Source organism: Suillus paluster (genome assembly GCF_016628075.1).
Source record: "Suillus paluster strain FC165 chromosome Unknown EDB91scaffold_20, whole genome shotgun sequence".
In the NCBI taxonomy this organism is placed as follows: Eukaryota; Fungi; Basidiomycota; class Agaricomycetes; order Boletales; family Suillaceae; genus Suillus; species Suillus paluster.
Genome location: NW_024537580.1, coordinates 77,685 through 104,456, shown reverse-complemented (window position 1 = coordinate 104,456; position 26,772 = coordinate 77,685). Strand labels below are relative to the sequence as shown.

General features: G+C 48.0%; 10 protein-coding genes across 10 annotated transcripts; 5 read left to right on the top strand and 5 right to left on the bottom strand.

Moving 5' to 3' along the window:
- Positions 1 to 101: 101 nt before the first annotated feature.
- On the bottom strand, positions 102 to 2,219 carry EDB91DRAFT_1127243 (CDP-alcohol phosphatidyltransferase-domain-containing protein). Its single transcript, XM_041318474.1, has 11 exons — positions 2,042 to 2,219; positions 1,907 to 1,988; positions 1,737 to 1,855; positions 1,634 to 1,681; positions 1,527 to 1,582; positions 1,453 to 1,475; positions 1,274 to 1,391; positions 1,138 to 1,221; positions 945 to 1,089; positions 582 to 896; positions 102 to 531 (listed from the first exon to the last, which is right to left on the bottom strand). The coding sequence occupies exons 1-11, from the start codon at positions 2,104 to 2,106 to the stop codon at positions 312 to 314; spliced, it is 1,275 nt and encodes a 424-aa protein (XP_041178080.1). The 5' UTR covers positions 2,107 to 2,219; the 3' UTR covers positions 102 to 311.
- A 1,099-nt stretch (positions 2,220 to 3,318) lies between these two features.
- Positions 3,319 to 5,622, top strand: EDB91DRAFT_1127241 (uncharacterized protein). Its single transcript, XM_041318473.1, has 6 exons — positions 3,319 to 3,565; positions 3,615 to 3,805; positions 3,854 to 4,475; positions 4,523 to 4,734; positions 4,784 to 5,294; positions 5,347 to 5,622. Exons 1-6 carry the CDS (start codon positions 3,331 to 3,333, stop codon positions 5,418 to 5,420), a joined length of 1,845 nt encoding a protein of 614 aa, XP_041178079.1. The 5' UTR covers positions 3,319 to 3,330; the 3' UTR covers positions 5,421 to 5,622.
- A 421-nt stretch (positions 5,623 to 6,043) lies between these two features.
- On the bottom strand, positions 6,044 to 7,701 carry EDB91DRAFT_1127236 (uncharacterized protein). Its single transcript, XM_041318472.1, has 7 exons — positions 7,465 to 7,701; positions 7,291 to 7,409; positions 7,082 to 7,243; positions 6,948 to 7,023; positions 6,767 to 6,898; positions 6,523 to 6,707; positions 6,044 to 6,470 (listed from the first exon to the last, which is right to left on the bottom strand). The coding sequence occupies exons 1-7, from the start codon at positions 7,535 to 7,537 to the stop codon at positions 6,213 to 6,215; spliced, it is 1,005 nt and encodes a 334-aa protein (XP_041178078.1). The 5' UTR covers positions 7,538 to 7,701; the 3' UTR covers positions 6,044 to 6,212.
- A 1,301-nt stretch (positions 7,702 to 9,002) lies between these two features.
- EDB91DRAFT_1051793 (uncharacterized protein) lies at positions 9,003 to 9,381 on the top strand (the record flags this gene model as incomplete). Its single annotated transcript, XM_041313630.1, has 2 exons — positions 9,003 to 9,249; positions 9,299 to 9,381. 2 exons carry the CDS (start codon positions 9,003 to 9,005, stop codon positions 9,379 to 9,381), a joined length of 330 nt encoding a protein of 109 aa, XP_041178077.1.
- A 69-nt stretch (positions 9,382 to 9,450) lies between these two features.
- EDB91DRAFT_1278091 (cytochrome P450) lies at positions 9,451 to 11,174 on the top strand (the record flags this gene model as incomplete). The annotated part of the gene is made up of 7 exons (XM_041324688.1): positions 9,451 to 9,639; positions 9,690 to 10,038; positions 10,093 to 10,233; positions 10,291 to 10,377; positions 10,603 to 10,652; positions 10,711 to 10,844; positions 10,897 to 11,174. The coding sequence occupies exons 1-7, from the start codon at positions 9,605 to 9,607 to the stop codon at positions 11,172 to 11,174; spliced, it is 1,074 nt and encodes a 357-aa protein (XP_041178076.1). The 5' UTR covers positions 9,451 to 9,604.
- Positions 11,175 to 11,665: 491 nt separating this feature from the next.
- EDB91DRAFT_1051674 (uncharacterized protein) lies at positions 11,666 to 13,018 on the bottom strand (the record flags this gene model as incomplete). Its single annotated transcript, XM_041313624.1, has 7 exons — positions 11,666 to 11,935; positions 11,990 to 12,174; positions 12,235 to 12,372; positions 12,423 to 12,498; positions 12,560 to 12,721; positions 12,772 to 12,890; positions 12,946 to 13,018. 7 exons carry the CDS (start codon positions 13,016 to 13,018, stop codon positions 11,666 to 11,668), a joined length of 1,023 nt encoding a protein of 340 aa, XP_041178075.1.
- Positions 13,019 to 14,018: 1,000 nt separating this feature from the next.
- On the bottom strand, positions 14,019 to 15,159 carry EDB91DRAFT_288145 (uncharacterized protein). Its single transcript, XM_041326729.1, has 3 exons — positions 14,994 to 15,159; positions 14,268 to 14,900; positions 14,019 to 14,216 (listed from the first exon to the last, which is right to left on the bottom strand). Exon 2 carries the CDS (start codon positions 14,751 to 14,753, stop codon positions 14,283 to 14,285), a length of 471 nt encoding a protein of 156 aa, XP_041178074.1. The 5' UTR covers positions 14,754 to 14,900; positions 14,994 to 15,159; the 3' UTR covers positions 14,019 to 14,216; positions 14,268 to 14,282.
- On the top strand, positions 15,071 to 16,452 carry EDB91DRAFT_1346412 (uncharacterized protein; the record flags this gene model as incomplete). Its single annotated transcript, XM_041325890.1, has 4 exons — positions 15,071 to 15,115; positions 15,173 to 15,204; positions 15,264 to 15,439; positions 15,881 to 16,452. 4 exons carry the CDS (start codon positions 15,071 to 15,073, stop codon positions 16,450 to 16,452), a joined length of 825 nt encoding a protein of 274 aa, XP_041178073.1.
- A 1,608-nt stretch (positions 16,453 to 18,060) lies between these two features.
- EDB91DRAFT_1051663 (uncharacterized protein) lies at positions 18,061 to 21,111 on the bottom strand (the record flags this gene model as incomplete). Its single annotated transcript, XM_041313622.1, has 13 exons — positions 18,061 to 18,603; positions 18,653 to 18,784; positions 18,838 to 19,043; positions 19,100 to 19,327; positions 19,371 to 19,485; positions 19,539 to 19,630; positions 19,739 to 19,788; positions 20,139 to 20,201; positions 20,250 to 20,449; positions 20,566 to 20,627; positions 20,678 to 20,925; positions 20,981 to 21,008; positions 21,060 to 21,111. Coding segments are annotated over 13 exons (2,019 nt in total), but the record flags the coding sequence as incomplete, so codon positions are not given.
- A 2,169-nt stretch (positions 21,112 to 23,280) lies between these two features.
- EDB91DRAFT_1221578 (uncharacterized protein) lies at positions 23,281 to 25,945 on the top strand. Its single transcript, XM_041320912.1, has 12 exons — positions 23,281 to 23,750; positions 23,802 to 23,820; positions 23,879 to 23,890; positions 23,945 to 24,016; positions 24,101 to 24,209; positions 24,259 to 24,285; positions 24,338 to 24,410; positions 24,464 to 24,619; positions 24,670 to 24,777; positions 24,832 to 25,100; positions 25,148 to 25,610; positions 25,660 to 25,945. The coding sequence occupies exons 1-12, from the start codon at positions 23,590 to 23,592 to the stop codon at positions 25,814 to 25,816; spliced, it is 1,626 nt and encodes a 541-aa protein (XP_041178071.1). The 5' UTR covers positions 23,281 to 23,589; the 3' UTR covers positions 25,817 to 25,945.
- The last annotated feature ends 827 nt before the right edge of the window (positions 25,946 to 26,772 follow it).

Genomic DNA, 26,772 nt, shown 5'->3' with positions numbered 1-26,772 from the left:
GAAGCTGTTCTGCGAGAAACGCATGTGCCATCCTCTTGATACTTATCGCCCAACTCATTTCGGCTCTAAGGTAATCACCGGACTTTCGACGCAAATAGTTGCCGGCGAGAATGAGTGAGAATTTGAAAATCCGACGAAATTCAGTTATAAAGCGAAACGTGTAACTCGTATCTCCCGATAATCTACAGTCGGTTACTTGTTCGAGACTTAGAGAAACGGGCGCCGCAGATTATATGATAATACGAACAGATCAAAGCGTAGACATGAAATTCGTGAGATGCACTGTACGTCCCAATTCTTCACCACTCGCATCAAAGTCGTTTGACGTACCCATCCTGCTGGATATCCCGTGTCTCCCTCCACACACCCTCCGCATCCTTCTTACGCACAGTAAAACAAGCGATACCTAGAAATTCCGTGATATCCCTGATGACTAATGCACAGAAGCGTGCATAAGTGATGAATGAGACCGCGAGTGTCAGGTAGATGAACACTGCCGTTCGCTTAGGTGTGGATTGTATTAGTGACGGCCTATCATCGAGTCAGCCTCATCAACGTTGGTGAACTAAACCTATGCTCACTTGTCAAACAAGAAGGGGATTTGGGCATCGATCACCCCGACAACACTCCATATCCACATACTGTGCCACAGGGGAAAGGGTGCACTTGTAACATGGCTTAAAATCATCCTTCCTACTTGATGAGCAAATTGTAAACCCCATGCACAGAGAAACGGTAGGAAGAGTGGTGAGTGAATGATGGCAGAGTCATGGTAAGAGGGGCTGAGCAACCAAAGAATCTGGAGGGCCGCTGAAACGACAAAGGGCAAGAGATAGATGAGAGGCTTGAGACTCGACTTTCCGGCAGCTTTGGTAGCTCGGATGACGTTGCGGTAGCTGAGAAGGCGTTAATAGGTATACGGCAATGGTCACTGGCGCATTCACCTTGAGATAATATTGAAAGCCAGAGCGAAACCAGCAAAGACCATGAAAGACTCATTAAGACCAAGGTTAGGAACGTGCTGAACAACTTGGGGTATTCTATCAAGATGAGTGAAAGTCAGGAATTTCTTGTCCCAGAATGTAGGACCTGTGATGCGAGTGAGATTGACGGTCTTGTCTAAGACTACTCTCTTACCAAAAATTCCCGATACAACATAGATGATAACGATCATTAAGATACCTTCTACTGGACCTGAGAAAGGACCGAGGTACAATACTCCTGGATTACAAGTCGATAGATGAACATGACTTGCACATGATACTAGACGCACCAGTGTGGTATTCTTCCCATGTGGTCAAGTAGAAGTTGGCAAGAGTAGCTATTTGCGATGCAACAGTCCACCATGAGCGGCCAAGGTTGAGCGCACGAGATGCAAGAATGACCTCGAGCTGGAACAAAAAAAAGTTGAAAGGATGAGATGAGAAACAGGACTCGACCCAGGCAACATACAGTGGTGTTGAGCGCATCGCAACCTGCGAAACAAAGTTAAATGTCGGTACGTGCCAGAAAACGCGCACTCAGACCATGATCAAACATTTCTCCCAAAGGACCAGCCATCCCCGTTCTCCTTGCCTGCTTCCTGCACTTAGATAAGCATCGATGTGGACTGGATGCGAAGGCATCCACTCACCCATCTACTGCATCGAAACTCTGGTACATGAACAACCCGATCGCCCATCTAATTTTCGAGGGTCAGCATCACACGAGCATGATTCGAAAGAAACAATGTGCACGTGAAGTAGATCCACTGAGGAGGCCCGGTTGCCCCATCCTTCTCTGTCAAGTAAAGAGGGTCGTAATATAGCAGTGTGAAGACATTAAATGCGACGATGCATAGACCAAGCAAGGTTATCTGGGCGAGCTTGACTTCTCAGCTCTTGACGATAATCATATCAAAACATACGGTATTTGGAGCAACGGTCAGTGGCCAGAGCTTGATGAACCAATTCCAATACGGCGTAAGGAGATAACGAGAAACCAAAGATCTTATTCTCAGAGCTCAGTATCCCAACGAAAGAGAGCTTGGAACAGTACCCACTCATCTACACCTTTGTAGGAATATTTTTTGAGATTTTTGAGTGCTGATTGTGAGAGGTAACCCATGGGAGATCCGTAACACTTTCCGCTGAATGGGGTGGAGTTTGTAAGTAAAGTTGGAAACCAATTGGAAACAATCAAACGCGTAGAACAGACATGAGCGAAGCAGAAACTATCTCAGGATTCTCAGCATATCTACTCCAAAATTTTGACCTGAACCTGCTTGCACGTGCGTCGACACGTGATAATTATCACGTTAACTCGCACAGCCACTTCATCTCGACCAGCCTTATTGACGAAACGCGAGCGGGAACTTTGGAAGGGCCATCAGAACCTGAAAACTCCGAACGTTTTCCCCATGTGCTATTAATTAGGAGGCCCACGAGGAGGTTGACCAGGCCTCGATTCATTGTATCTACTATTAAAGAGCGCACATCCTGAAACTGAACCTTGGTGTTTTTGCCATGGACTGGGCAGTGATTTCTTTGTGCCGACATGATGCAAGCCCCCCAAGTTGAATCACTCAGGCAGAGAGGGCGGCTGCTACTTCGACGTTACCGAGAAATGATAAAATACATGTAAATGTTTTTAGATATCTTTCCAACGGCATGATGCTCGAACCCGATGTCCGCATTGTTTTCAATAATCTCCAACTGAGGTGAGCCTGCAGAGATTTCCTTGTGTTCATCAATGCTTCAGCAATTAAAGAAAGAGACACAATCAAGCAGGCGGCGGGGCGTGGGGATGCCCTCGCGTCGCACGAGCTCCTCAGTGACCAGGTGACAGGGATAGGCATGCTATGCGTCCGCACAACGACGAGGGCGTCGGCTGCTTTTGATGCGCTAACTAACTGGGTTCAAGAGTTTTGCGATGGTGGCTTGCACGTTCATGGTTAGGCATGGGGAAGCCACCGGTTGCCTGCGTGTAAGTTTCATGCTGTTCTCTAGAGTATGAACACCACACTATGATACAAGGCTGCTAAGCGGGTTCTTTAATTGATATGCGAGGGGGGGGCGTACTGAACTCACCTTGATCTGATTCGAGGTCACTGCAGTAGGCCGCCCGGCCTGACTCCTGAGGCCTGAAGCTCCAAGGCCGTGAACGTTGATACACCATGCATCCTGTATCATATGAGCCAGGTCCAAGAAACTCCTGCTGCTTGAGATCATAAGCAACAAGAATTACTTGAGCCTGGAGTCCGTGTAAGGAGTCTCAAAGGAGATGTCGGCAAATATAAATCGGAGTCTTATTAGAATCCCGCGAATATTAGACGCTTGGACCTCGTCAACGATGCTGCACGAACTTCCTACTGAAATAGCGCTCTACATAGCATCTTATCTCCCACTACAATCTCTTCGTAGTGTCTTACTCGTGTCCAGTAAATGGCATAGTCTGATCGCAGATAATGTCCAGGCAGTTTACCGCAACGCAGCAATCTTACATTGCTTCATCCTCCCTGCCGATCTCCAGGCAGAATCCTTTGATCAGAAATCAAATTCGAAGAACAGAGATTGGACAAAATTCTGTTTGTGCTTCGTCTAGTGCAGCTGGCTCTGTTTGACCATCTCTACTAGGTCAAGGACGATTGCAGATCGAGAGGGGTTGGCGAGGCAAGGCTCCTTCCGTCGCGAAAGAGCTCAATGCCACCGGCAAATTCGTGCATCGAATGAAGGTTGACCAGAAGCAAAAGTTTGTGATAACTACCCGCCATACAAGAGGCCTCTCCGTGACCGATTACAGTACTGACCGCGTACTTTGGGAAACAGTAAGTCAACCAATATGTCCGTCCACCCCATCCTGAATTATAAATCAGAATCTTGTAGACGATTACGCTCACTGCGAATACGAACATGGCTACATTATCTTCAATCGTCATGACAACTGCAAGGAAGTATGGCGGTACGCCCATGACTTCCAAGACTCTGACATCCCAGAGGACTTCAAACCTGACGATCCTATGATCAATGCATCCCAGGATTCTGCTCGGCGTTTTGCCTCCTCAACAAATCGTGGCCATTTCAGACCATGGGCCCTTCTTCAGATGCCTGAGTTCACCCGTGCATTCCGCTTCTCGTATCCAACCCTCCTTTCGGCTGGCGCAATCAATGCTTATTTGTGGGATATCCCGACCTCCCGTCTTGTTGAAACGATCAGCAATATACAGGCGCCGAACCAAGACGGGATGCTAGGGCGCCTTAACTACGTCGAAGTCAACGACCACTACGCTTTCTTCTGTGGGTCCATTCAACTGCGCATCTTTGCGAGGGGTGGGGGGGCCTTGGTCTATCATCTAGCCATGAAAGATTTGCCAAGTACTAACTGGGACGTACTTCCGGATAGCAACGATGTCCCATGCACTTCTTCTCTCTACCAGCCTCAACGCCTTCATGAAACATTCCACGTCTCTGAAACATCTCAGAGCCACTTTGTCGCAGGTAAGTTTTATGTGTCGAATTACGTCATCTACTCACTATGTGCGCAGTCCACGTATCTTCCTCGGGCAAAGACTTGGCAGCCCTTACCGCATCAGGGATCTTCGTTTGGATCCCCGGCTTCGAACGACTCATCCATCGCGAGGCCACTCTCAACGATATAGCAACCCTCCTCAACTTTAATCCCTCCCCCGATAACCCCCGAGACATCTCCATCTATCTGGCCCTCGGAGAATCCAACGAAAAAGCTGCAATCGCAACCGTAAGTTCCCCTCTCACGCGCGGACTTCTCGTCGCTCAACCTATCGCAGCGCAAGGGTCTGTTTATCGTCTCCCTAGACTCCGAAATCAGCAAGTTGACTGCAGAGCCCCCACCCCGCCCTGGCGTATCTGTCTGCCGCGTCAAGAAATACGAACACAGCCGACACCTATCCTTCATATCATGTCTGCAAATGACGCAGACCGGCCTCTTTTTCAACTGGTTTCCCTCTTCCGAGCAAAACAGGCTCTCTCAGCCTGCACGGCGTCTCACGGTGCCTGGACATGCGCCTTTTCAGGCTATTCCGGCTCAATATTTGCCTGGGTTTGAGCCTACTGTGTCTAGTGATGATGATGAGCCAGGCGAAGAAGCAGCTCCTGATCCGCCCTCTCCCGTCAACACCGAGCAAGCTGGCCCGCCTTCACTGGTCGAAACGCATGAAGAGGATGAGGACCATGAGGACGATATAGCGGTTCTCGCAGTGGATGACGACGAAGCGGACGATTTCGACATGGACGAAGCAGAGGATGAGGTGATCGGTGATCTTCAGTTCGGTGGGGATGGTAAGTGCTTGTTATATCCAGAAGAGTTCTTGGTCTGATGATTTTTATGCAGGTTTTATGCAGGTCATCGTGAACGATTGGTTCCTTCCTATTAACTCGAGTATGGTGCATTGTATACATGTCTGACTTGTCGCCTTGTCAAAATCTCCTGGTGTATTTGTACAGAATGTAAGGTACATTTCATTTTTACTGCAGTTCAGAACTTGCATCATCTCCCGTTGTCATGCACGACGTCCCTCCTGTGTCAGTAAAAGTTCTTTTAAGCTACCAGAACGCGACCGTGGCTTTGACGTTGATATCTCTATATAAATTTACAGTTATAACACCCAGACTGATAAACGAGGTTCCTGCTAGTACAGCTCGACTCTTGACTCAATTCCCAATTTGGCATCGACTGAAAGTTGTGGCGCAGACGAGGCGCATTTGCAGGTCTGGCTACTAATCACTCTTTCACTTACGATTAATCGTCCACACAGAGCGCACGTAGAAGGCAGACGCGATTGTGCAAATGCAATGGATTTTGCGACAAATCAACGTCACAGACGGTATTTATTTGAGCCTGATGACATTCAAACCGCTATTGGAGGTATCGACTTAACAAGAAAAATTACTCCAGTTTGAACCCAGGACTTTTTCGACAACAGTTCTTTTGTTTGGCTGAGCGGGTTTCAGCTGATTATAATACAGTTCTCGGTCGAGGTCTCTGACAATAGCGTAAAATTACAGAGTCACGCCTGTCATCCCAGCAGCTACCGATACATCGTATAACATTCATGAAGCGAAAGACATAGTATGTACAAAGAGCTATTAAAGTCGTGAATCATCCCAGAATCACTACGCACATCGGACCGACCGAAGGTGACCATCTGATACTATCAAAACAATTTTCGTGAAAGCATAATACGGAGTCCAGGCTGATTACACATAGGAAGATGGCATGTCCGCAGACTCCTTGTATGTCGATGATCGGTCCTGACTCCCAATCCCGTACACCGAGGAACTGTCACTTTGCGTAAATTTGGATACGTGAACCTGCAAAGGCTTCATAGCCAAGCTTCCTCGTTGTGTCTCACTAGCTGTCCCTCCACGGGCACTCGGGAGCTGACTGCTGAACTTTCTACCGAGTGCGATTCGAATAATCACCATGTAGAAGGTAATCGAGATGATCTGCGTGACCTAGTTGTTCGAAAGTCAGTATTTTTTTGATAGGCGTTGTTGGCGGAATCACCATGTCTACCACAACATACGCTCCATTGCTCGAACAAAGGGAACTGATTATTGTGAAGAGGAGCGCTATGGAGTACAAAAGAGCAGCATCCATAATTACGCGCAATATACTCGTCGTCGTGACCTTCATAGTACGACTGGCAGAGACATTGCGCTCGATTTTCCAGATGCGATACGCCAGTAATCCTGGAAAAATTCAAGTTGGCATGAAGCTTGATACGGTGCTCAGGCAGAATTGTGCTTGCCTGAACTCAACAAATTTGTTGCGAGTGTCAGGGCACAGAACACCCCGATGCACTCACTAGTCGCTTGGGTGAAGATGTTATCGATGTTTTTGTCTGCTTCCGCATAGCTATAGACCGCAAATGCGCCAGTGACTTCAAGGCGACATCAGAGTATGTATTTCCCGATTGATTGGAACCTAACCTGCGACACCGCACCACAGTATGCTCGGTAGGATGATAACCCAGACGGTTCGCCAGACGACGTAACAACGATAAATCTTTTGCCAGGAAAAGCCTTTCTATATCAATTTCAGGCAAATAAAACATTGAACCTACCACTACTATATCGCCAAGCAGAGTTTGCAAAACGTATAACAAATTCTTGACCACAAACGTTGGTTGGGATTCGTCTGTGAAGAACGCCGCTGGCCCGCCTGGGTAGGTATCGCGATATTTCACCAGTCCTTCTTCGGTCCGAACAATCTCTACGATCATGTGCTTGGAGAAATTCAGATGATATCAGATGTAAGGGGCGAGATGCTAACCGCGGTGCTCAGCATCAATAGCAGGACGGCCACAACAGTGACTAGCCTATTGACCTCCTGCATGCGACGTTGGTAGGTCAGCGCCCAGATAGTACCTATGAACATCAGGACCGAAAAGCCTGAAGATCCCTAGTTTGGTGGATATGGGGCGGAAGAACTCGTTGAGATGCTCACCGTATAAGATGCTCTCCAGCACTATTGAAACCATTGCAGCGGCATCTGGTGATAAGCCTCCTGCAGGGGTCATGGCGGGAATGATACCTGGGGAATCGGGGATTGCTACAAGGGCGTCTCACCTTCGCCAGCTCCATGTATATTAGTTCTAATAAAACTTTGACTATCACGCGGATGAACTCAAAGACCCCAGATCAGTATCGCCTCAGCGCTTCATCTCCTCATTTGCGGAAACGGCGAAGCTGTAATTTGCACGTGTTGTTGTACAACCCCGATTTGAAGATGAGTCACTACCCAGTATGCTTGGATCCTCTTGGACCCAACAAAATAGTTGCTTGCTGGCAGGAGGAAAGCCACACTGAATTTCAGTGTGAGTACTCTCCCGATTTTCGAAGTGATCATTAGACACTAGACCTAACAAGGAGTATACATGTATATGACAAAAAACTGCGCACTGAGGTTCAGAATACCGCTTGGTATACATATATGTAGCTGGCAGACACGCCGCCGTCCACTATCGGATCCATGAAACATGAAGGCGTTTGAATTATACTGCCATTCATGGCATAGTAAGGGTTATATTTAACTTAATAACTCCGCGACTGGGCCCACTTGCACCGTTTCCTGTAGGTCTTTCCGCCTTAAGCTTCTGCTATTTCATGATCAGCGGTCACCTCGTCATCTCAGCTCAGATAGCCTTAAGTACACCCGCCTATGTGCACACTGTGATGTCGTTAACGACGATACCACTACGGATTACGGATTACTCCCGTCGCGCTTCGTCGTCATACACGTCGTCGAGCTCTGGTCTGCCCTCCGCAAGCCTCCACTTATTTCTCCAGGAGATGTCATCATATAGAAGCAGGACAGTCGGTCAACTTGTTTAGTTCCCGGTCCTCACTCGCATCGGACTTTCCGGGGATGTTAGGTCTAACACTCAAGTAGGCCCCGGCCGGCCCGCCTCCACTGGTCGAAACTCACGAAGAGGGTATGAGGTATTTTATTCTATACTATGTAAGGGCAGGCTCGGTGGCGATTGATCTAATACAGTGCGCGTGCATGCGTGCTAATTCCTATGTCGCGAATCCTTGCACGTTTCCTGTTTGCTCCTACTGGCCGTTTTTCTCTTTGCCCCCACAAGACGTTCTTCCCACGGCATCATGGACGTTCTAAATGCCAGTAGGTATTAATTTGACAAGAAAATTACAGAACTTGCATCCCGGCAGCCCTCTCCTAGTTGGTTTTCGTGCCTGACGCCTCTATTAAGCATTTGAATATTGTTATACAAATGCATAGCTGACAGGCAGTGTGACAGGAGCACAGCTACCATGGGAATGCGCATATGAGTACCTGGCCGATTCGAACGCATTTCGCCAAGGCGAATGCACTGGGGACTAGAGCGAGTTCTGACAGGCGCAGGTCAAGGTGTCAGGGCTACGATTTAAGTCATGATGGAGGCGACAAGGTGTACAGGACTGATGAGGCAGACATTCTGGAGACGGTTGTCTACGGAATGGTTTGTAACTTTGATGCCTCAAATGAAGCGTCGCTTCCGAGTTGCCCAGCTATCGAACCACAATGTCGATGAACTTATCATTGATTACTGCCAGTGCTTTGGGCGGCGCTACCGCGTTTATTGGCCCTCATTATTACGAGATGCAGAGTACTTTACTCTGGTGTTCTACCGCACCGTCCTGGACCAAAGCCTCTCTGTTATTGGCAACGCCGAGCATGTAAGTATCGCTGAACCCTGGTTGACATATACAGCATGGAAGAAGATATACGGTGGGTCTACATATTCTAGTGGCCAAAGACCTGACCCAACATCTTACAGGCGACCTCATCTGTGTTCGATTGATTGGACTGGAGTTTATTGTCATCAACTCAGATAAAACTGCATACACAATATTGGATTAACGGTTTGTTTTTTACTCAGACAGACCTGTCTTTCCGACGAACAAATTGTATGGTCCTTTTTAATGCAAGCTGTAGCTTATGTCTTGTCACAGCTATGGCGTCGAGTGGAACACGGTCAGTGTTGCGCTATGGATCAGAACTAAGATCCCATAGGGAGGTGTTTCACTTCGCCAGCGTGAAATTTACTTGCGCAGATCTCGAACCCTTCCTGCTAGCTTCCTGAATGACCCTCAAGGTTTCGAGGCACACTGTACAGAGGTTAGTGGTCATGATGATAGCATCTTATCAGTCGGTTAATACTTGAGCAGCTTTGTCGCAGCAATCGTCATGGAGATTACATATGGATATGAAATGCAGTCAGAGAATGATCCGTATGTCTCTGCTATCGCGGAATTACTCGCAATCCTTGAATGGGGACATTCTCTTGAGAGAGCAGCGATTCTCTTGGTATTTCCTTTTCGTATGTTGACGTCGATTCCATCAAGCGCAGCCGAAGCAGTTTCTAGAGTTGCATATATCCCTACATGGTTTCCGGGTGCGCACTTCACGCGTGATGCGTTGTATCCAAGACAGTTGGCCCAAAGGGTGCTTAATGAGCCTTTCAACTTTACGAAATCAGAAATCGTGACTAATCTCACAAGTCGGAATGTTGCAGCTGTTTAGGCAGCCAGAACTGCTTCGCAATCTTTGGTGTTTGATTGCTTGACGCAGATGGACGAAGAAAATCATGAAAATCGGGAGTCCGTGATTAAGGCGGCCGCGGCGACGGTCTTCATGGGTGAGGGCATCGGACTCTTCCTTCCATTGGGTTCAAATATTTTACTTGTCGTTCATACAGCTGGATTCGAAACGGTACGATACACCTGATTTACCTGCTTTGTTAGATTCTAAGAAATATATAAAATCTAGAGCTCTTCGATGTTGCACGCATTGATTCTCGCCATGACTCTCTACCCAAACGTTCAGGCCAAAGCACAGGTCGGAATTGACACCATCGTAGGTTCGACACTTCGAAGATAGGCCTTCGTTTCCCTACGTCGAAGCTATCCTCAGAGAAATGTTAAGATGGAACCCTGTCTTACCGCTAGGTATGCATCATCACACCAACAGTTGTTTTATTTGGTCATTCAGCGGTCCCGCATACTACGTCAAGCGAGGATGTATTTGAAGGCTACTTGATGCCAAAGGGTTCAATTGTGCTTACAATTCGGTTACATTCAGCAACGGATCTCACTGGCTCCAGCAGGGGCATGTGTGATCCTCAATGTCTGGTACATGATAATTTCCCTTTTTCTTTCTGAATTTGACCGTGCCTACTTACACTGGCAGGGCGATGAGCCGAGATGAGGAAAAGTATCCAGATCCAGACGAATTCAGACCTGAGAGGCATTTTGCTCCAGACGGGTCACTGCTTTCTGATTTAATCATGAATAACCCTCTGTTCGGCTTAGGCCGACGAATTTGTGAGACATCTTTCAATAAAAGACAAGGAATAAAATTGTTGACTTAAAACAGATCCAGGACGGTTTGCTGCAGAATCGATGGCGTGGGCTGCCATTGTTTCTATCCTTGCAACAATTGGTACGGAGAAGGCGAGAGGCGTCGACGGCCGTGAGATTGATGTGAAGAAACAGTTTACAACTGGGATGTCGATGTTCGTCAATGGTGGCATTTCCGGTTTGCTCATTCATATTTTAGACATCCTGCCCCTTTCCGCTGTGCATTTGTATGTCGTTCTGCAGAAAAGGAGAATATGGTCAGAGAAGGCACCTGAGCAAACCCTGACTGGATGAAAGTTCACGGATGAATGGAACCCCACCGTACATCTAAACATGATACCTTACAAAGATAGGTGCAGTCGTACCCCAAAAGAAGCCTGAAGCATTAATCATGCAAATGGTTGATGAATGAGACGAGTACGGTTTCATCCCCAAGATGGTGAAATTGATACATATTACATATCACAACTCTGGATGCTGCACAATTTCTCAGATGTATCAGGAAAATGCTTCATCTATTATGTCTTTCTTGGACAAACTGAACATGTCGCTCGCAGAGGATCCTCGACAGCAATGAATTGATAGGATTCATCACAACCTGCATAAGGCACCAAAGCCAGTACACTTAGAGACAACAAGAAAACACAGCGAGTCCTCTATGTCCAATGAAGTAAAGTACACAGTATGGATATAATGAGTTATTCAAGTTCTCGTGTTAGCCATTTATCTCCCGCACCGACAGAAGGTTGTCGCATGGTACAAACAACTCCCGCGAGAAACATATGTTACACGTCGCAAAATCCTCCTTGCGAAGACTCCTCCTTGTGCGTCAGTGGTTGGTGCTGATTCTCAGTTCCGTCCACTGAGGCATCGTAAATCTGCGTAAATCGGGATATATGAACCTGCAAAGGCTTCATAGGATATTGCGGCAAGGTTCTTCGTTCCGTCTCACTTGCCATCCGTCCACGGACAGTCACGAGCTGACTTTGAGCATTTTTACCGATTGCTATCCGAATAATCACCATGTAGAAGGCAATCGAGATGATCGGCGTGAGCTAGTTGATCGAAGGTCAGTATTTTTTGATAGCATGTGTTATCGATGGAATTACCATGTCTATCACAATGAACGCTCCATTGTTCGAGCAGAGGGAACCGATTAGGACGGAGAGGAGCGCTATGGAGTATAAAATAGCGGCATCCATGATTACGCGCAATATACTCGTCGTCGTGGCCTTTGTAGCGCGAGTGGTAGAGACATTGCGTTCGATTTTCCAGATGCGATATGCTAGTAATCCTAGACAAATTCAAATTGGCATGAGGCTATGGCAGGACACTCGGGCAGAAATGTGCCTACCCGAACTCAACAAATTAGTTATAAGTGTCAGGGCATAAAACGCCTCGATCCACTGTCTAGTCGCTTCGGTGAAGATATTTCCATTAATTAAGGTGGTGGTTGCTTGTGAAAAAACGTAGACCGAATAAGCACCAGTGACTTCGAGACGATATCAGAGCACGTGATCGCCTAGATGATTGCAACCTGACCTGCGACACTACACCACAGTATGCTCGGTAGGACGATAACCGAGACAGTTTGCCAAACAACGTAGCAACGATAAATCTGTCGCCAAAAAGACATTTCCATAGTAATGTCAAGCTGGCAGATAAAAGGTTGAACCTACCGCCACCACATCGCCAAGCAGAGTTTGCAGAGTGTATATCAAATTCTTGATCACAAAAGTTTGTTGGGAAAGGTCTCCGAAGAACGCTACTGGCCCCCCTGGGAATGTGTCGCGATACCTCACCAGTCCGTCATCGATCCGAATAATGTTTACGACCATGTGCTTGGAGAAAATCAGCAGCTGTCATCGGGCGTAAAAGGTGATAAGCTAACTGCGGTGCTCAGTACCAACAGCAAGACAGCCACGACAGTGACTGGGCGATTGACGTCCCGCATGCGATGTTTGTAGGTCAGCGACCAGATTGTGCCCATAAACATGAGGACTGAAAAACCTGAAGAACCCTAGCTTGGCGGTTATGGGACGGATGAACTCGTTGAGACACTCACCGTATAAAATGCCTTCCAACACTGTTGACATTATGGCAGCGGTATCCAGCGGGATACCTCCTGCAAAAGCCATGGCGGAATGATTCTTGGAGGTGTACAAGGGTGTCGTACCTTTGCTAGTTCCATGGATTATCGTGGTTTTAATACTGAACTTTAACTATCGCGATGATGAAGACCCTGGATCAGCATCAGCATCTATCAGTCGTATTTTTATTCGGCGCTTTAGCTCCTCACTTATCAATTGCGGAAGGGTGAGGCTATTCCTCCTGGCATAGGTTCATGGACCTAACGAAATTGTTGCTTATTACAGGACGTAAGCCACGTACCTGATATTTCGGTGGAGCGCACTGAATTCAACCTTTCAAGAATGTGTTGTATGACAGTGCTCCGAGCAGTACTGGTTTGGGATTAGTAGCTGGCGAACACCTTGTCGGCACCATCGGATCTATGCGCTCTTGAACCATGAATGCATGACACATGATGCTAACTGAATCGATTCGGCCCAGAATTTCATTGACGTAAATATCAGAAGTCTTGTCCTCACTCCACGGCAATATTTAATCCGGGCTATGATTAATGAACAAGTGTGAACCAAATGGCAAGCGTTCAATGAGACCTTATTGACACCTTTCAGCTGGACCGAACAGACGGTGTCACACTGCCATCTCGCATCGCTACTTCAAGGGAATTTTTTCCTAGCATAGAGATATATTGACACTGACTTGTATACAGCCCTACGGGCGCGCATCTATGTCGCGATTGGCCGCGAAAACGCTATGAAAGTGTTCGGAAACGACAACCCCACCCCGTGAGTTAGTTCAACGACTCGAGCTGATGTTGGTGTTCATGTAGGATTGTAGGGTTGGTACCTGCTTAATGAATTATGACATCCACGTACTCGATTCGGCGGACACTTACTCGCTCTTGATGCTCTAGGGCCTGAATCTACTCTCTTCGATGTCTGCCTAGATGATGCATGTCACAAGGCCGTAAGCGGGAACAGGAACCATAGAAACACTACATTAACGAGGAACAATCAGATTCGACGCACATTCTCAGCCTGGGCCCTAAACCTCTGCAAATTTCTGTCGAAGCTCATCGGCCTGCGACTTCAACTGCAGAATACCATAGTGCCTGACTTGAACGGTACATCCCCTCCAATAACCACTTCTCTTGGACCACCACCTCTACACGCATCAATGCATCTTGAGCACGCTGCTGTTCATGCTGAAGCTGAGATTGAAGAACCCTCCTTAAGTGGGACTGAGTGCCTGTGACAGTGGATCTGAGACCTAGCTGGCATAAAATATGGACTGGCATACCTGTCTCAAATGCTTCTAGGCGACGGATCGAACTCCGTAGATTATTGTTTCATTTCGAACAGAAGCGACTGTCCTCTGCAGGGACGTCATTTGAGACCGCAACTTCTCAGCTTGCTGCCAAGAAAGAACCAATGAGGTAGGAGATGGTTTAGTCGATGGGGCATCGGAAGCCATGGACTGCAGGACGTCTGCTCTAGACCCGATCCGGTTCACGTCAGAATCCGTCGGTGTGAGCTGAGGAATAATAAAATTAGTGTCAGCGCGATCATTAGATGGGTCGGAGATGGTAGACATGCTGGTCACCAACATCATTCCTGGTGTCCTCCGTGGAGGGTGCAGTCTCCTGGAGAGCACAAGGGAATGAATTTGACGAAAGTCATCTCCTACTGCCGCTTCCGATTGAGCTACAGAGAAATGTAAGCCCATTGTGAAATAAGTGAACTTAATTCCGAGGATGCAAACCAAGGCCTTTGCCCGAGCAGCCATCGCAGCGCTTTGTATACTAAGGCTGAATCAATTGTCACTGGTAGTCGCCAACCTCGAGTAAGGATAAGCAAGGAAGGAAGAGTAATTCAGCGAAGTGCAACAATAAGAAGCATTTGGACTATTGGGCCTCATGTTGCAGTTAGTATTCTATCACACAGCGTTAGTGAATAACGCTTGATAGTAAGCGCTCACTGCTTTGCCATGCCTGCAGCACAAGCAGCGATAAAGGAATATATATACCTTCCAATCCTCCATCGAGCTCCCGTGCACAGGGAAGCGAGTATATGTTGTATGCACCACCGACAATGACCCCTACAATGGCGACTGCCCCCAAGCTGTCCGAGAAAAAATTGCGTCGGAGCGTCGGATGCAGCTTCTGCGTGGATTTGAGGACGAGGATGAGCTAAAAAAAAAAAAAGGAGCGAGAAGCGAAGAAGAAAGCTAAGAAATTGTGGGTTTCTTGCGCTCATCTATTGATTCGTACTCGAAGTCAAACGACAATTCATACAGACATCAAAAGCAAGCCCAGGAAGAAGAGCATGCCGCCAAAGATGCTGACAAGGCTGTAGAGGGGGTCGCTTTGAAGGCTAAACAGGCAGCTCAAGAGGACACGCAGCGGAAGAAACGCGAAGAAGAGCATGCTCGTCGTGAAGCTGCCCGGAAAGCAGCAGCAGAAGAGGAACGGTGTGAGGAGTAGGGGAACGTAAACGCAAGGAAAATCAAGAGAAAGTAAAAGCAGGAGCACCGAGAGTGGGAAGAAAAGGAGCAAGGCCAAGGAAGATAGGAATACTGAGGCGGCTGTTGAAAATGCTGCTCACGACGCCGCTCGATAGGCTCTGGGTAGCGGACTCCGGATTCTCAATGGGTACGCCACGGCAGTCGCCCACGTCCATCCCTAACGACAATGTGATCTCTTCCTTGCGCGCGAGATGCCTAGGCCTGGACCAGTACTTGGTGATCACCAGAGGATGGTACCACTGGGAGAAGTCTCACGTGACAATCACTCATGACCGCGACGCGACGTTTGCGGATGTTTGGTTTTCTCTTCTCTTCTTAGAAGCCTTACTTAGCCAGGTTGTTTTTGCACTCAATCAAGTCTAGCATTATCCTGTCTACAAAAAAATTAGGCCAACTCGAAGCAGCTAGCCTTGTTGCGGTGTACCAGCCCCCGATGCCCAAGTATCACCAGAAGTTAGCGGCTGCTCGTGCCAGAGCAGCACGATGGCCAGCTCCAACTGCTAAACATCACAGCAATTCCAATATCACCCACAAACAACCCCCTTCGTCGGAGCAAGTAGTGGAACCCACCGAAATACTTGGCGCCGAATCTAGTCCAATAGAGCGCAAGGCAAAGGAGGATGGGGATGCTGAGGCAGTCCAGCAGCGGCAGCGAGCTGGCAAGCACAGCCGTCCGCCAATTTCTCGTCCCTCAGGCTCTACGCAGCGCACTCGGAGAAACAAAGGGATTCTCAATAAGCACAACTCTGTCACACCTACCCCGTCTGGAAGTACGCCACGGCAGTCGCTGCAGCGTCCTTTGTTGTCTGTTTCTCAACATGCAACTCATGTTGTACCTTCCATGCAAAATAATTTTCCTCCGCACACCACACCTCATTGTCCTATTGCTCCTGGCATGATGCTTCTACCTCTCGGCTCGTCGTCCCCTTGGGTATCCTTTGCACCACATCAATCATCCTGACTTATCGCTTCCAATGTCGCTTCCTCCACTCAGCTTACCCCCGCAATACCTACTCTAGATTTAACTGAGTTCATTACCCGATGCAACCAGGACCCCATTTCCGCTGGTTCATACGGAAACATTTACAGATGTATATACCACAGACCAGAAGGCGATGTGGAAGTTCATGCAGATATTGCAGTTCTTCCATGTTGACTGATTTATCACCCACCCGCAGTCGCCGTCAAAGCAATTCGATCGCACCTTGTCCGTGCTGATGTAATGTTACATGGCATGGAGCAGACGGTTTTATTTAGCTTTCTTAGGTCCTCCAGAGAGAACTAGGTGTTTGGAAGAGGCTGCTACATTCTAATATTTTGAAGGTTCATGGGTACTACTTCGGACTTTGGCCCCTCTACCGTGGATAGCCGATGACACTCTGACATCGTTTCTCAACCAGAACGACGAGAGCCTCACTGCGTGATCGTCTACTTCTGATGAGAACTTCAAGTACGTTCCAAGTTTGCGCACGCGAACTAACCGTTTCGTGTCCAAGCTCCGTGACATCGCTGCTGGCCTCAACTACCATGAGTGAATAATGCCTGTACTCAGGAAGTTATATAATTTCTAGTCCAGTTCATACGTTTAGCTTGACTGAAGATGGACATACGGACTTGTCTCCGATTATTCACGGAGACCTCACTGGTGTAGGATCCCTCATGTGTCCCTCCCTCGTACTAACGATCAACCACAAGATCAAATTTCTCATCGACAGTGATAGAAAGGCACATCTTGCGGATTTTGGTCTTTGCAGGAACTTTAAAAAAGTTGACCAGAACGATGTACCTCGCGAAGATGTCGTCCGGGAGCAATCAGGACAGCTCCTGAACTTCTCTCTGGAGAAGAAGCATCACCTCCAACCGCTCAAAGCAACATCTACTCCTTTGGTAGTATCATACTTTCAGGTCAGTTGTTTCCTTGTATCAATTCTAACTACTGATTCGTCCTGCAGGTTTTGACAGGAAGCATCCCTTGGCATCGCCTGACAAATGACACCGCAATCTTGCTGAAAGTGATTGAGGGGAGAATACCAGACGACGATGGTGTCGCCGAGCAGCACAGGAAATTTATGACCTGCTGCTGGTCTATAATACCCATTGATCTTCCTTCTGCCCAGGAAGCACTTCAGTTTGTTGATAGCAAATTGGCACTTTTTCGCAGTGGATGGCAGGTGACAGCGGAAGTGGCAAAGCCTTTGTCACAACCAAACATTTATCTCTCGTTTCTTGTCCAAATGCATCCGTCTAAGCTCGTAAGACGTTCTTGTGTATTATTATTTCAAATAGATGTAGTAGTTTTGAAGATTTGCACTAGGAAATGCGTGGTTTTGGGAGGATGCACGAAATGTGGTGTGCACGAGCATGTGGTAACCAATAGTATAGCTACCAGCGTGTTTCTGCCTTGTGACATACAGACATGTCTCATAGACGGGCTGGTCACCAGTCTACCTACGGGTAGCAAGAACAATAGAAACGCAACATTAATATTGCCATACACCATGCAGAGTATTAAACAAATAGAGCAGAGGTTAGTCATAATAAGTCGTCAAAATGCAGAAATCCAGATCCTTCAAAACCCGAGCTGCTCCACAAAGCTCTGCCACGCCACATCCAGCACGGGCGCCTCCTGTATCCCATTCGGCGCTCCATACGGCTGCGCCGGATGAAACGTATTCAGCACCTGCGGCTGACCAGTGTAAACCTCCGCCCCGTACACACTCGACCCGTTGAACTGCACATCACTCATCGCCTGGAAGAAAGACTCTGACGAGTCAACAGACCCGCTCGCAGTGAACGGGGATTGGTCGAATTTGTCGAAGACGCGCATGTCCTGCATGATGCGCGGGTGGATGTCAAACGCAGCACTTTGCCCGTCCCATGTGTGTTGGCTGCCCGGCTGGGACGAGCCGCATGACTCGGCTTCTGACGGTGATGAGTGGACAGACGGAGAGGAAGCGGTGGATGGAAGGGAAGGGGAGCTCGCTTGCGATATCAGATGGGTTTTGCCGCCGCCGAGACGATTGAGCTCGGCGCGAGATAAGCTCGACTGATCGTCATAATGTGGGTGATCAACAGCGTCGTGGCCTTTCTTCCAGACTTTTGTGATTGAGTCCTAGACGCAGAATGAGCGGTCTGCATAGAATATAAGGAGAGATGCTTACGAGGAGCACAGCAGCAGGCTTTGAGGTTGGTGCTGACTTCTGGAACACTTCGTAGACGACATCCAGCTCGCGTAATGAAGAAGACGCTATGTTTGAGTGAGGCGCACGGTTGACGAGCATGCACATGACGATCTATGATATTCATTATAAAGCAGTTCAATTTCAAACAGAACGAGGCTACTCACTGCAGCAGACAAAGCATGTGACCAGAAAAGACTCAATCGCTCAATTGCGTTCGGAATCCTCCTGACCGCATGCGAGTGACTTTCTATCACTCGCCACGCAGATCGATACATCGCCATGACTGAGGGACCGTACTTATGTTTTAGCAGGTCATTCGGTTGGTCCTCCAAAGCTTGTGTAAAGTATCGTCGATGGATATTCAATAACGCTAAACACGCCGCAAATAAGTGAACGGATCAGAATAGATGCAATGTGTGCGCCCACTAGTTTCCTTATTCGTGAGAAGAAAATGCCTTTGGACGAGCACGAGGATAGCGCTTTCTGTGAGAGTTTCGTTTCCATCACAGCGGGGCTGGAGATGAGGCGGGATAGGGAAATCGCGGATTTTGCGATCGAGTTCGAGGATGGTACTGTAGGTGGGTGTTTTGGCTCCAAACGCATTGACCATGACGTGATGCAGAAGCCGCGAAAATTGCCATGACCACATGTGCCCTAAAAAGATATGTAAGGATAGTGAAGTACGATAACGAGGAACACATGCCGCTCATCTCCTTTTGACCTTTGTCGTTGACCACTGCGAAGTCATCGTTGGGGTACGGAGTGTCGATCCAGTCGGGAGAGACGTTCGGTGGGCGACCGGCATAGAAGCTCTGGAATACACAACATTGAGTAAGAAGTCATGACGCTGATTTGGAAGGCGTACGATCCATGTGTCCATCATAAACATCTGCCAAAAGGCAGAACTGCGTTTTTGAACAACAACGTCGCTGAGCTTCCATCTGGCACTAGAGAGATCTTGAGGATGTCATTAATGTCAGATAAGCCAAGCAGGTAGCACGAAAAACATACGGACGCCGATCTAGGAAAATGAATAAGAGAATTGTAATATATGCAATAGATAACGAACCCTGTAGCCGAGCTTTACAGCCAAGCCCATGAACACGTATGACTTGCTCGAATCCATCTCTAGGTCACTCAATTCAAGATACTGCACGATATGCAGCTGATGCAGGATGTCAGCATCTGCACACTCATTTCTGACCTGCGGAAGAAACATACCAGTGAGATGAGAGTATGGACACTCGTTTCCGTGCAGGGGGAAGTAAAGTGCGCTGCCACTTGCGATAAAATATGATACTCCTGTGCCTCCACGGCATAAGATGGCTTGTCAAAGTCAAAGAGGGTGGCAAGGGCGAATATGCTGAACATGAGCGAGAGGTCATGAGCACCAGGTATAGCCTCGTAACAACTGTTGGGCCGACTTGCTCAAGAGCACGACGAGGAAGAGGCAGAATAAACCTACTTTGCACGATAAACACTTCCAAGGACATTATCGAAAAGATCTGATCGTGTCAGAGGATTCCAACTGAAGCAAGTGGTCAGACATCTTTCTGCTAAGGGTTCATGGACGTACAAGACTTTACCCCATTCAAGGTAGATCTCGCTAAGACGGACCGCCTCTGATAATGGAGGCAGATAAGAATAAACAGGTTTCCAAAGGCCATTATCAAACGGAATACTATCAGAACCGGGCAACCAAGCATCAAGTATCTGTTTTGGAAGTCGCGGAAATGTTTCAGAGAATGGAGGCTTTGGTTGATGTTTCAGAGGTGGCTAAAGAAACCGTCACGCATTTATCGAAAAGTAGACAGTTACAGTCAACTCTACCTGAATGAGATACTACCAGGAGGCTCAGTACTTCATTCCTTAATTCTGTATCCAGGACTTACTTCTGAACGAGCAGTTCCGCTCATGAAAATAGTTTCTCCGCGAGTGCCAATTGTGAGCGTGCCTGTGTAAAATTAGCTCCGAGCATCAACTTCGAACTTGAAAGAGCGTCACCAAAAGCATCGATGACAGAATCAGGATCTGCCGTGTTCAAAGGTGGAGGGTGCTGTTCTGGAGAGTTACTGCTTGAGTTGCATTCTGGACTATCATGGGAAATGACTGTGATAGAGTCTGACAGCAGTGGGTGCGGTAGATCAGACGCTTCAGAGTGCATTTGGCGGAGTGCTTCCTCTAGTTCACGCATCCGCGCTGACATGACTTCAATCTTGTTGTGCAATTCCTCTGTGTTTGCGAGAACAAGGCTGTGCAAAGTCTCAATACTATAATGGTGAGAGGGGAAACAGAAGAACCGCATACCGATTGCCCTTCCCCGCTGTCAACGATCCTGAATACGTTTCTTAGAGGCAGCATCTCATAAGTCATGGAACGAGCAAACCACTGGGACATATTGCGGCGCAACCACGTTTTACGCAGGTCTCGCATGGAACCTATACAACAAGCGACTTAGGAAGTCAGTGAATCGTAAAGGCGATAACTGCAGACCTTGCGATCGCAGCGAAGTTTGAGTCTGATCCGAAGTGTTGGATTGAAAATCTCTTCGTCAACATGTTCAAGTCTAAATTGAGCGAGAAGACACTTGCCTTCTACATTCAGCACAAGACGTAGGTACTCTGCCAGGTTTTTTTCTCTCCTTCTGCTCGCCGTTCTTCAACTCTGTTGTTCTGGTCATCGAATGCGACCTAGCACGCAAAAGAGCACTACAAATAGGAGTGTGCGTCTGCTATGAAAATGAAAATGACTAAGCTCAACTTGAACATAGCCTACGCTAGCCACAATCATCGCAGCCGTTCTCCTTGGCACCCGGGACTTTCCTTTCGTTTTCTTACGTGCATCTCCAAGTACTAGCCAGACTTATAGAAGAAAAGAAGGCAGTCGTTCCCTATCACCCATGGAACAAAGTGGTTGAACAGGCCCAAACTTTCACAAAATCTGATCATGGATGTAAGTACTTTGTCTCGGCATATTACCATGAAAGCTAAGCTGAGGCAAGCTTTTTCGCCAGAGCACCTGGGTGGAACCTTGCAACACTGAACGAGTTGGACCGTCATGTATAGGCATTGAAATAATTGCGAGTCTCTTACCCCTTCCTTCCATTGTGCACAGATAGGCTATGCCGCAATCTTATCACTCTGGCCATTCGCGATGACCGGCAGACAGGTGTGGCCCTTCCGACCACGTCCATATCACAAGTGCGGACATCCGACCCTCGAGCTCCCAAAAATCAGTGGTTCTGGATACAATTCTCAGGCCTAGACATCGTCCAATTTTTCGCTCGGCGCTGGCTCCGCGCCCATGCTTTCGTTCTCAGTTGCACGTCCTGGTTTTCCAATTGCTCACACAGATTTTAATCTTGGGAGGTTATAGTACATGGAGCAAAATTCATTGCGCTCACATTTAAATCATCAGCCCTTGATTCACGTACTGCTGATATGAGGTCGTCTATTGTCCTCAGGCGCACCGCCTGCTCCTGCGCTAGAAGCCAGGGTTCCACTTGGGCATGTGTCCATGGAAGTCAGCTCAATATGATTGTCGTCAAAGGCGCCCCGGGGTCACCTGATCGGATTAGGCGGAACACACCACCCTGTGAAATATTTCGTAGCAATCTTTGTGCCCTTAACTAGAATGGGAATACGGCGCATGAGCTAACCATTTCGATGAAGATTCTGCGGGGCTGTTATGAGATATTATGGTCCTCAGGGTAATATGTATGACTATCTTAAATGCATGTTGGAGGCCTTGCCGCCGCTTGATATGGATGCAAACAGCATGAAACAAGTATTCACCCTCTTCTGTGGACCGCGTACTTATCGCTCCAAGCTGGATCCGGGTTGCAATTACCGTCAAGATTTGATACGGCTGTCAGGGAACCGACTTCGAACCTTTCTGGGTAATTATACGGAAAAGCGCATGAGGGCTTGAGGCAGGGTATTCAGTGGCGATGGAATTTGCAACTCGCAGAGCATATTATGGGACGCCACGTCGTAGTGAACGTCAATCGTGGACATCGGTGCACAAAGTACACGTTTCTCAAGGGCCTGGCACATTCAATTCAATTGATCTTCTTTAGCCGTCAAGGACCGTCCGACGAACCTGTTCAATCCAGCTTCTATGCTAAGTAAAAGCTCTCCTATTTTGACCATGCTTCCTAGGCCTAATGTGACGTGGAATATAACAGGCCACCAGTACCATGGACGTGACGTCTGTTGGGGTTCAACGTCATGCAACTTGAGTACTTACATAAAGCCTGCATGGACTGAGTACTGCCGCCGTTCCATGAACCGAATTTACCGAGGATTGCACTGCATCGATCGAGCAGGCGCAATTTCACCTTCTCGGATATGCGGCAAAGTCCAGCGGGGAACAGTAAGTACTTAATAGTCTCCAGCTCGGGAGTCGGCTTTCTCTATGACCCAGCCAATATTGGAAGAAGTTTCTTTCTAAGGGAAAGGTTGAGGAAGTTAATTCGGTCAATGGGAGTAAGCGTAAACCGACTAAGAACCGCGCACGTGTCTTGTTCGATTTAGCTAAATTTAATTAGCCGCTGGAACCCAATATACTTACAGGCTGCAGCCCTATGACATCTATCTGACTGCTGGCAGTGGTAACTTCCTTCAGGACTGAAGTATGTACCTCCGCCGCGCCGACAAATACAGCGATCCCAAACCCGGCCCTTGTTCGGAACCGGCATCATTGAGGAAGCGCAAGAGACACCCTGGCTTAACTTTGGTCGCTATTCGGCTCGGGAGACAGGCGTCAACATATACCTGGGCATCGTGGAATGATCCACGGAGGCTTTTCATACCCAGGAATATATATGCACTTTGATATGCACCCTGCCGGTTCTTAAAAAGCCGCCAGAACCTCAGGCAAGGTATCTTGACAGACTTTGTTCCTCCCCTTCAATCATGGAATCGTCAAAATCGCGACCAACTCCATTGGTGCTCAATGACTATCCTGAAGTTCCCAACGTCCCTTCTTCTCCTACTTCCAGTGGGCAGGGCTTATCGCACCCGTTCGATGCCATTATACCTCCTGCACATACCCATAGGACGCTCGTGCTGTGCTTGTAGGTCTTTTTCAGTAAAGCAATTTATTCCTGACTGACTATGATGTTGAGTGATGGAACCGGTGACCAAGTGAGCGCACTTTGTTCTCTAATAGCGCTCAATAGCTGATCTATTTTGGTGTGAACAGTTTGATTCCGATGTATGTTTTGTCCTTTTCATCTGAGAATTGTGAAAGATCTCACTGGTCAATTAGAATTCCAACATCGTCCAGCTTTTCAGCATGCTAGTCAAGGACGATCCCTCTCAGCAAATGGTGTATTATCAGGTACTGTGAAACATTTCGGGGGCCTGGGCTTGGCTTACATACGGCACGCCTCGTTGTCCACTTTCTCGCTCGTGATATGCCTAGGCTGGCATAGGAACATACTCTATCCCAGAAATGGCCACACCCATGATGGCGAAGCTCTCCAAGACTGTTGACATGATGATTGGGAATCATCTCAACGCCCATGTGATGGGTCAGGCAATCCTACCCTGCTTCTATCTCCAATTACTAATTTCAAACAGGAGGATACGAGTTTCTCATGCAGAATTGTAAGTCGGCAGCGCGCTCCGCGGGTGATGCGACTAATTTTGCCTTTTGCAGATGACGCTGGTGATAAGATTTGCATCTTCGGCTTTTCACGAGGCGCCTACACAGCGCGCGCGCTTGCTGGAATGTAAGTTTTCCCGGATCCTTCTCGGTCATAGTCCCAACATATTATACTTGCAGGATTCATAAAATCGGCCTTTTGCCTCGCTGCAACCATCAGCAGGTTCCTTTTGCATACAACATGTACAGCCGTGACGATGATGAAGGATGGAAACAAAGTACCGCATTCAAGAAGGCCTTCTCTATCAACGTGGATATTGAATTTGTTGGTGTTTGGTAGGTTCTCTGCGTTGTTCGGTGATGACCTAAACTTCATTTCTGAATAGGGATACCGTTGATTCGGTAGGAATCATTCCTAGACGATTGCCCTTTACACGGGCGAACGACAATATCAGGTACTTCCGTCACGCAATGTCTCTTGACGAACACCGGGCGTATGTGTCCCAAATTCCTCTTTAGTGACTCGTTGCCTGACTTGCAATGCTCAGGCGCTTCAAGCCAAGTCGTTGGGCGCGCCTGACGGAGGAGGACAAGAAGAAGTATGGCGTCAAACGTCACGAAATGCCTCGCAGCTTCCGGAGGCATCCGCCCTCACAGCAGAATGGCAACGGCAATCACAGCAGCCCAGACAGTCAAGAAACCAAGGGGTCGCATCACCATCACCACTCCGACTGTCTGCCTGAACTACAGCGTCAATACACAACTTCCTTCGCTGAGACGAACGTCGAAGAGGTTTGGTTCGCTGGGTGTCATTGCGGTAAGAACCTCAAGTTCGGCAAAAGTTCAATACTAATCACGCAGCAGACGTCGGCGGAGGTTCTGTCCCGAACGGTACCCGCAATAGTCTAGCCCGCATACCACTTCGCTGGATGATTCGAGAGATATTCAAGCTTGAGGTCGGCATTCTCTTCCACCAGAACATGTTCAGACAAATTGGCATGGATTCTGCAACGCTCTACCCACATGTACTTGAGCGGCCTCCTGCAGTATTTCAAGTTCCGAAACCCCCATCTCCTCCTGGCACGCCGGATTCGACAGTAAAGGCCCTTATGATTGCTGCGCCCAAAATCGTCACCGATGATCCCACAGTCGTCGCCTATAGTGATGATGGCACTTTCCTGAACGAGGAACTCGAGGACCTGGCTGACGCCGTGACCGAAGATTATGACCAGCTCCGCATCGCACGTTACTGGTGGATTCTAGAGGTCATTCCGCAGATGCTTCGCTACCAGGATGACGATGATGACTCTTGGGTCGACAAGTACACGTACGTCACCTCATACTCACCATTTACTGTCATGCTCACCTTGAAGAAGGGTTAATATGGGACAGGGCCGGCACGTTGCGCGCCAACACAAGGACGGCGTCAAAGTCCATAGGTCTGTCAAAATTCGTATGGAGGCAGATAACCTCAAATATGGGAAGTACTGGCCCAGGGCGAAACTGAGGGTGGAGCCTCAATGGATTGACTGAGCTGTTCCCGTGTAATTCGCACGTTTCTATGTTATGATCTGCGATTTTGTGATATTTTACACATGTACGTAGTACTTGCTTTATTGTAGTTGTAGTAAACGACCATTTTTCTTGCTGCACGTTCTTGGGTTATGTCTGACAACTTGAATGTTGAGCTCATGGTGGCTGTCTTACACGACTTGAACATGAACTCCATCGATGCTTAAGGTGAGTGGAAATACTTACTCTGGAATTCTATGTATGGGACTGACTTCCTTCCTCGGCGGACCGTCTAGGGGAGACTAACTCAAGCCTGTCATCTGCCTCCCTTTGCCTCCATGTGCTGCATTGTCAGGAAGCGGTGCTGCAGTGAACAGCAAGAGCATGGTTTGATTGCCGGCTAATTTCGGTGAGAGTCCTTTTGACAAAGATAGCGCAGAATAGCGCTCCCAGGCTTCAACAAAACTTTCTTTCCGATGGGAATGTGAACTTGTAAGTTAGTGACATGTCTCCGAATGATTGACATCGACCTGGTTAACCACCACCTTACTTATGAACCAGTACCACCTGTGCTCCGTGGAAGGACGTCCAAACTCACTGGTAGTAGACATCCAACAACATCTCGTGAGCCGTGATGCGGGCCAGTTTGACGGATCGTCTACCACCACCTCTCCAGATGCTACTAAAGACGTATATGCGTTTCTGGAACTTTTCACGCATCGTTTCCCCGAGTACTCGAAGCATCGCAGGAGAGAGCTACGGAGGTCGTTATCTTCCTCACATAGCGACAGAAATCTACCAGCAAAACAAATAACTCGCGAAATGCCCATCTTCCGAGCTTGTTCCAATTCGTCTCGCCTCGGTGATGATTGGCAACGGTCTGGTTGATCCTCTGACTCGGATGCCTTTTGTTGTGGAAGATGCATGTGAAGGTCCATATGCAATTTACGATGATCCCTTCGGACCGGAATGTAGGG

Excerpts from the sequence above, each read along its gene's own strand:
- EDB91DRAFT_1127243 (XM_041318474.1), bottom strand. The coding sequence starts at position 2,106 with ATGGGTTACCTCTCACAATCAGCACTCAAAAATCTCAAAAAATATTCC. Across the intron at positions 1,682-1,736 it reads CCTCAGTGGATCTACTTCAC|ATGGGCGATCGGGTTGTTCA; the intron begins GTGCACATTGTT and ends CTCGAAAATTAG. Across the intron at positions 1,583-1,633 it reads AGTTTCGATGCAGTAGATGG|GAAGCAGGCAAGGAGAACGG; the intron begins GTGAGTGGATGC and ends ATCTAAGTGCAG.
- EDB91DRAFT_1127241 (XM_041318473.1), top strand. The coding sequence starts at position 3,331 with ATGCTGCACGAACTTCCTACTGAAATAGCGCTCTACATAGCATCTTAT. Across the intron at positions 3,806-3,853 it reads ACCGCGTACTTTGGGAAACA|AATCTTGTAGACGATTACGC; the intron begins GTAAGTCAACCA and ends ATTATAAATCAG. Across the intron at positions 4,735-4,783 it reads AAAAAGCTGCAATCGCAACC|CGCAAGGGTCTGTTTATCGT; the intron begins GTAAGTTCCCCT and ends AACCTATCGCAG.
- EDB91DRAFT_1127236 (XM_041318472.1), bottom strand. The coding sequence starts at position 7,537 with ATGACCCCTGCAGGAGGCTTATCACCAGATGCCGCTGCAATGGTTTCA. Across the intron at positions 7,024-7,081 it reads TGCTTGGCGATATAGTAGTG|ATTTATCGTTGTTACGTCGT; the intron begins GTAGGTTCAATG and ends TCCTGGCAAAAG. Across the intron at positions 6,471-6,522 it reads CGTATGTTGTGGTAGACATG|GTCACGCAGATCATCTCGAT; the intron begins GTGATTCCGCCA and ends TCGAACAACTAG.
- EDB91DRAFT_288145 (XM_041326729.1), bottom strand. The coding sequence starts at position 14,753 with ATGGCTGCTCGGGCAAAGGCCTTGGTTTGCATCCTCGGAATTAAGTTC.
- EDB91DRAFT_1221578 (XM_041320912.1), top strand. The coding sequence starts at position 23,590 with ATGGAATCGTCAAAATCGCGACCAACTCCATTGGTGCTCAATGACTAT. Across the intron at positions 24,210-24,258 it reads TCTCAACGCCCATGTGATGG|GAGGATACGAGTTTCTCATG; the intron begins GTCAGGCAATCC and ends AATTTCAAACAG. Across the intron at positions 24,620-24,669 it reads ATTGAATTTGTTGGTGTTTG|GGATACCGTTGATTCGGTAG; the intron begins GTAGGTTCTCTG and ends ATTTCTGAATAG.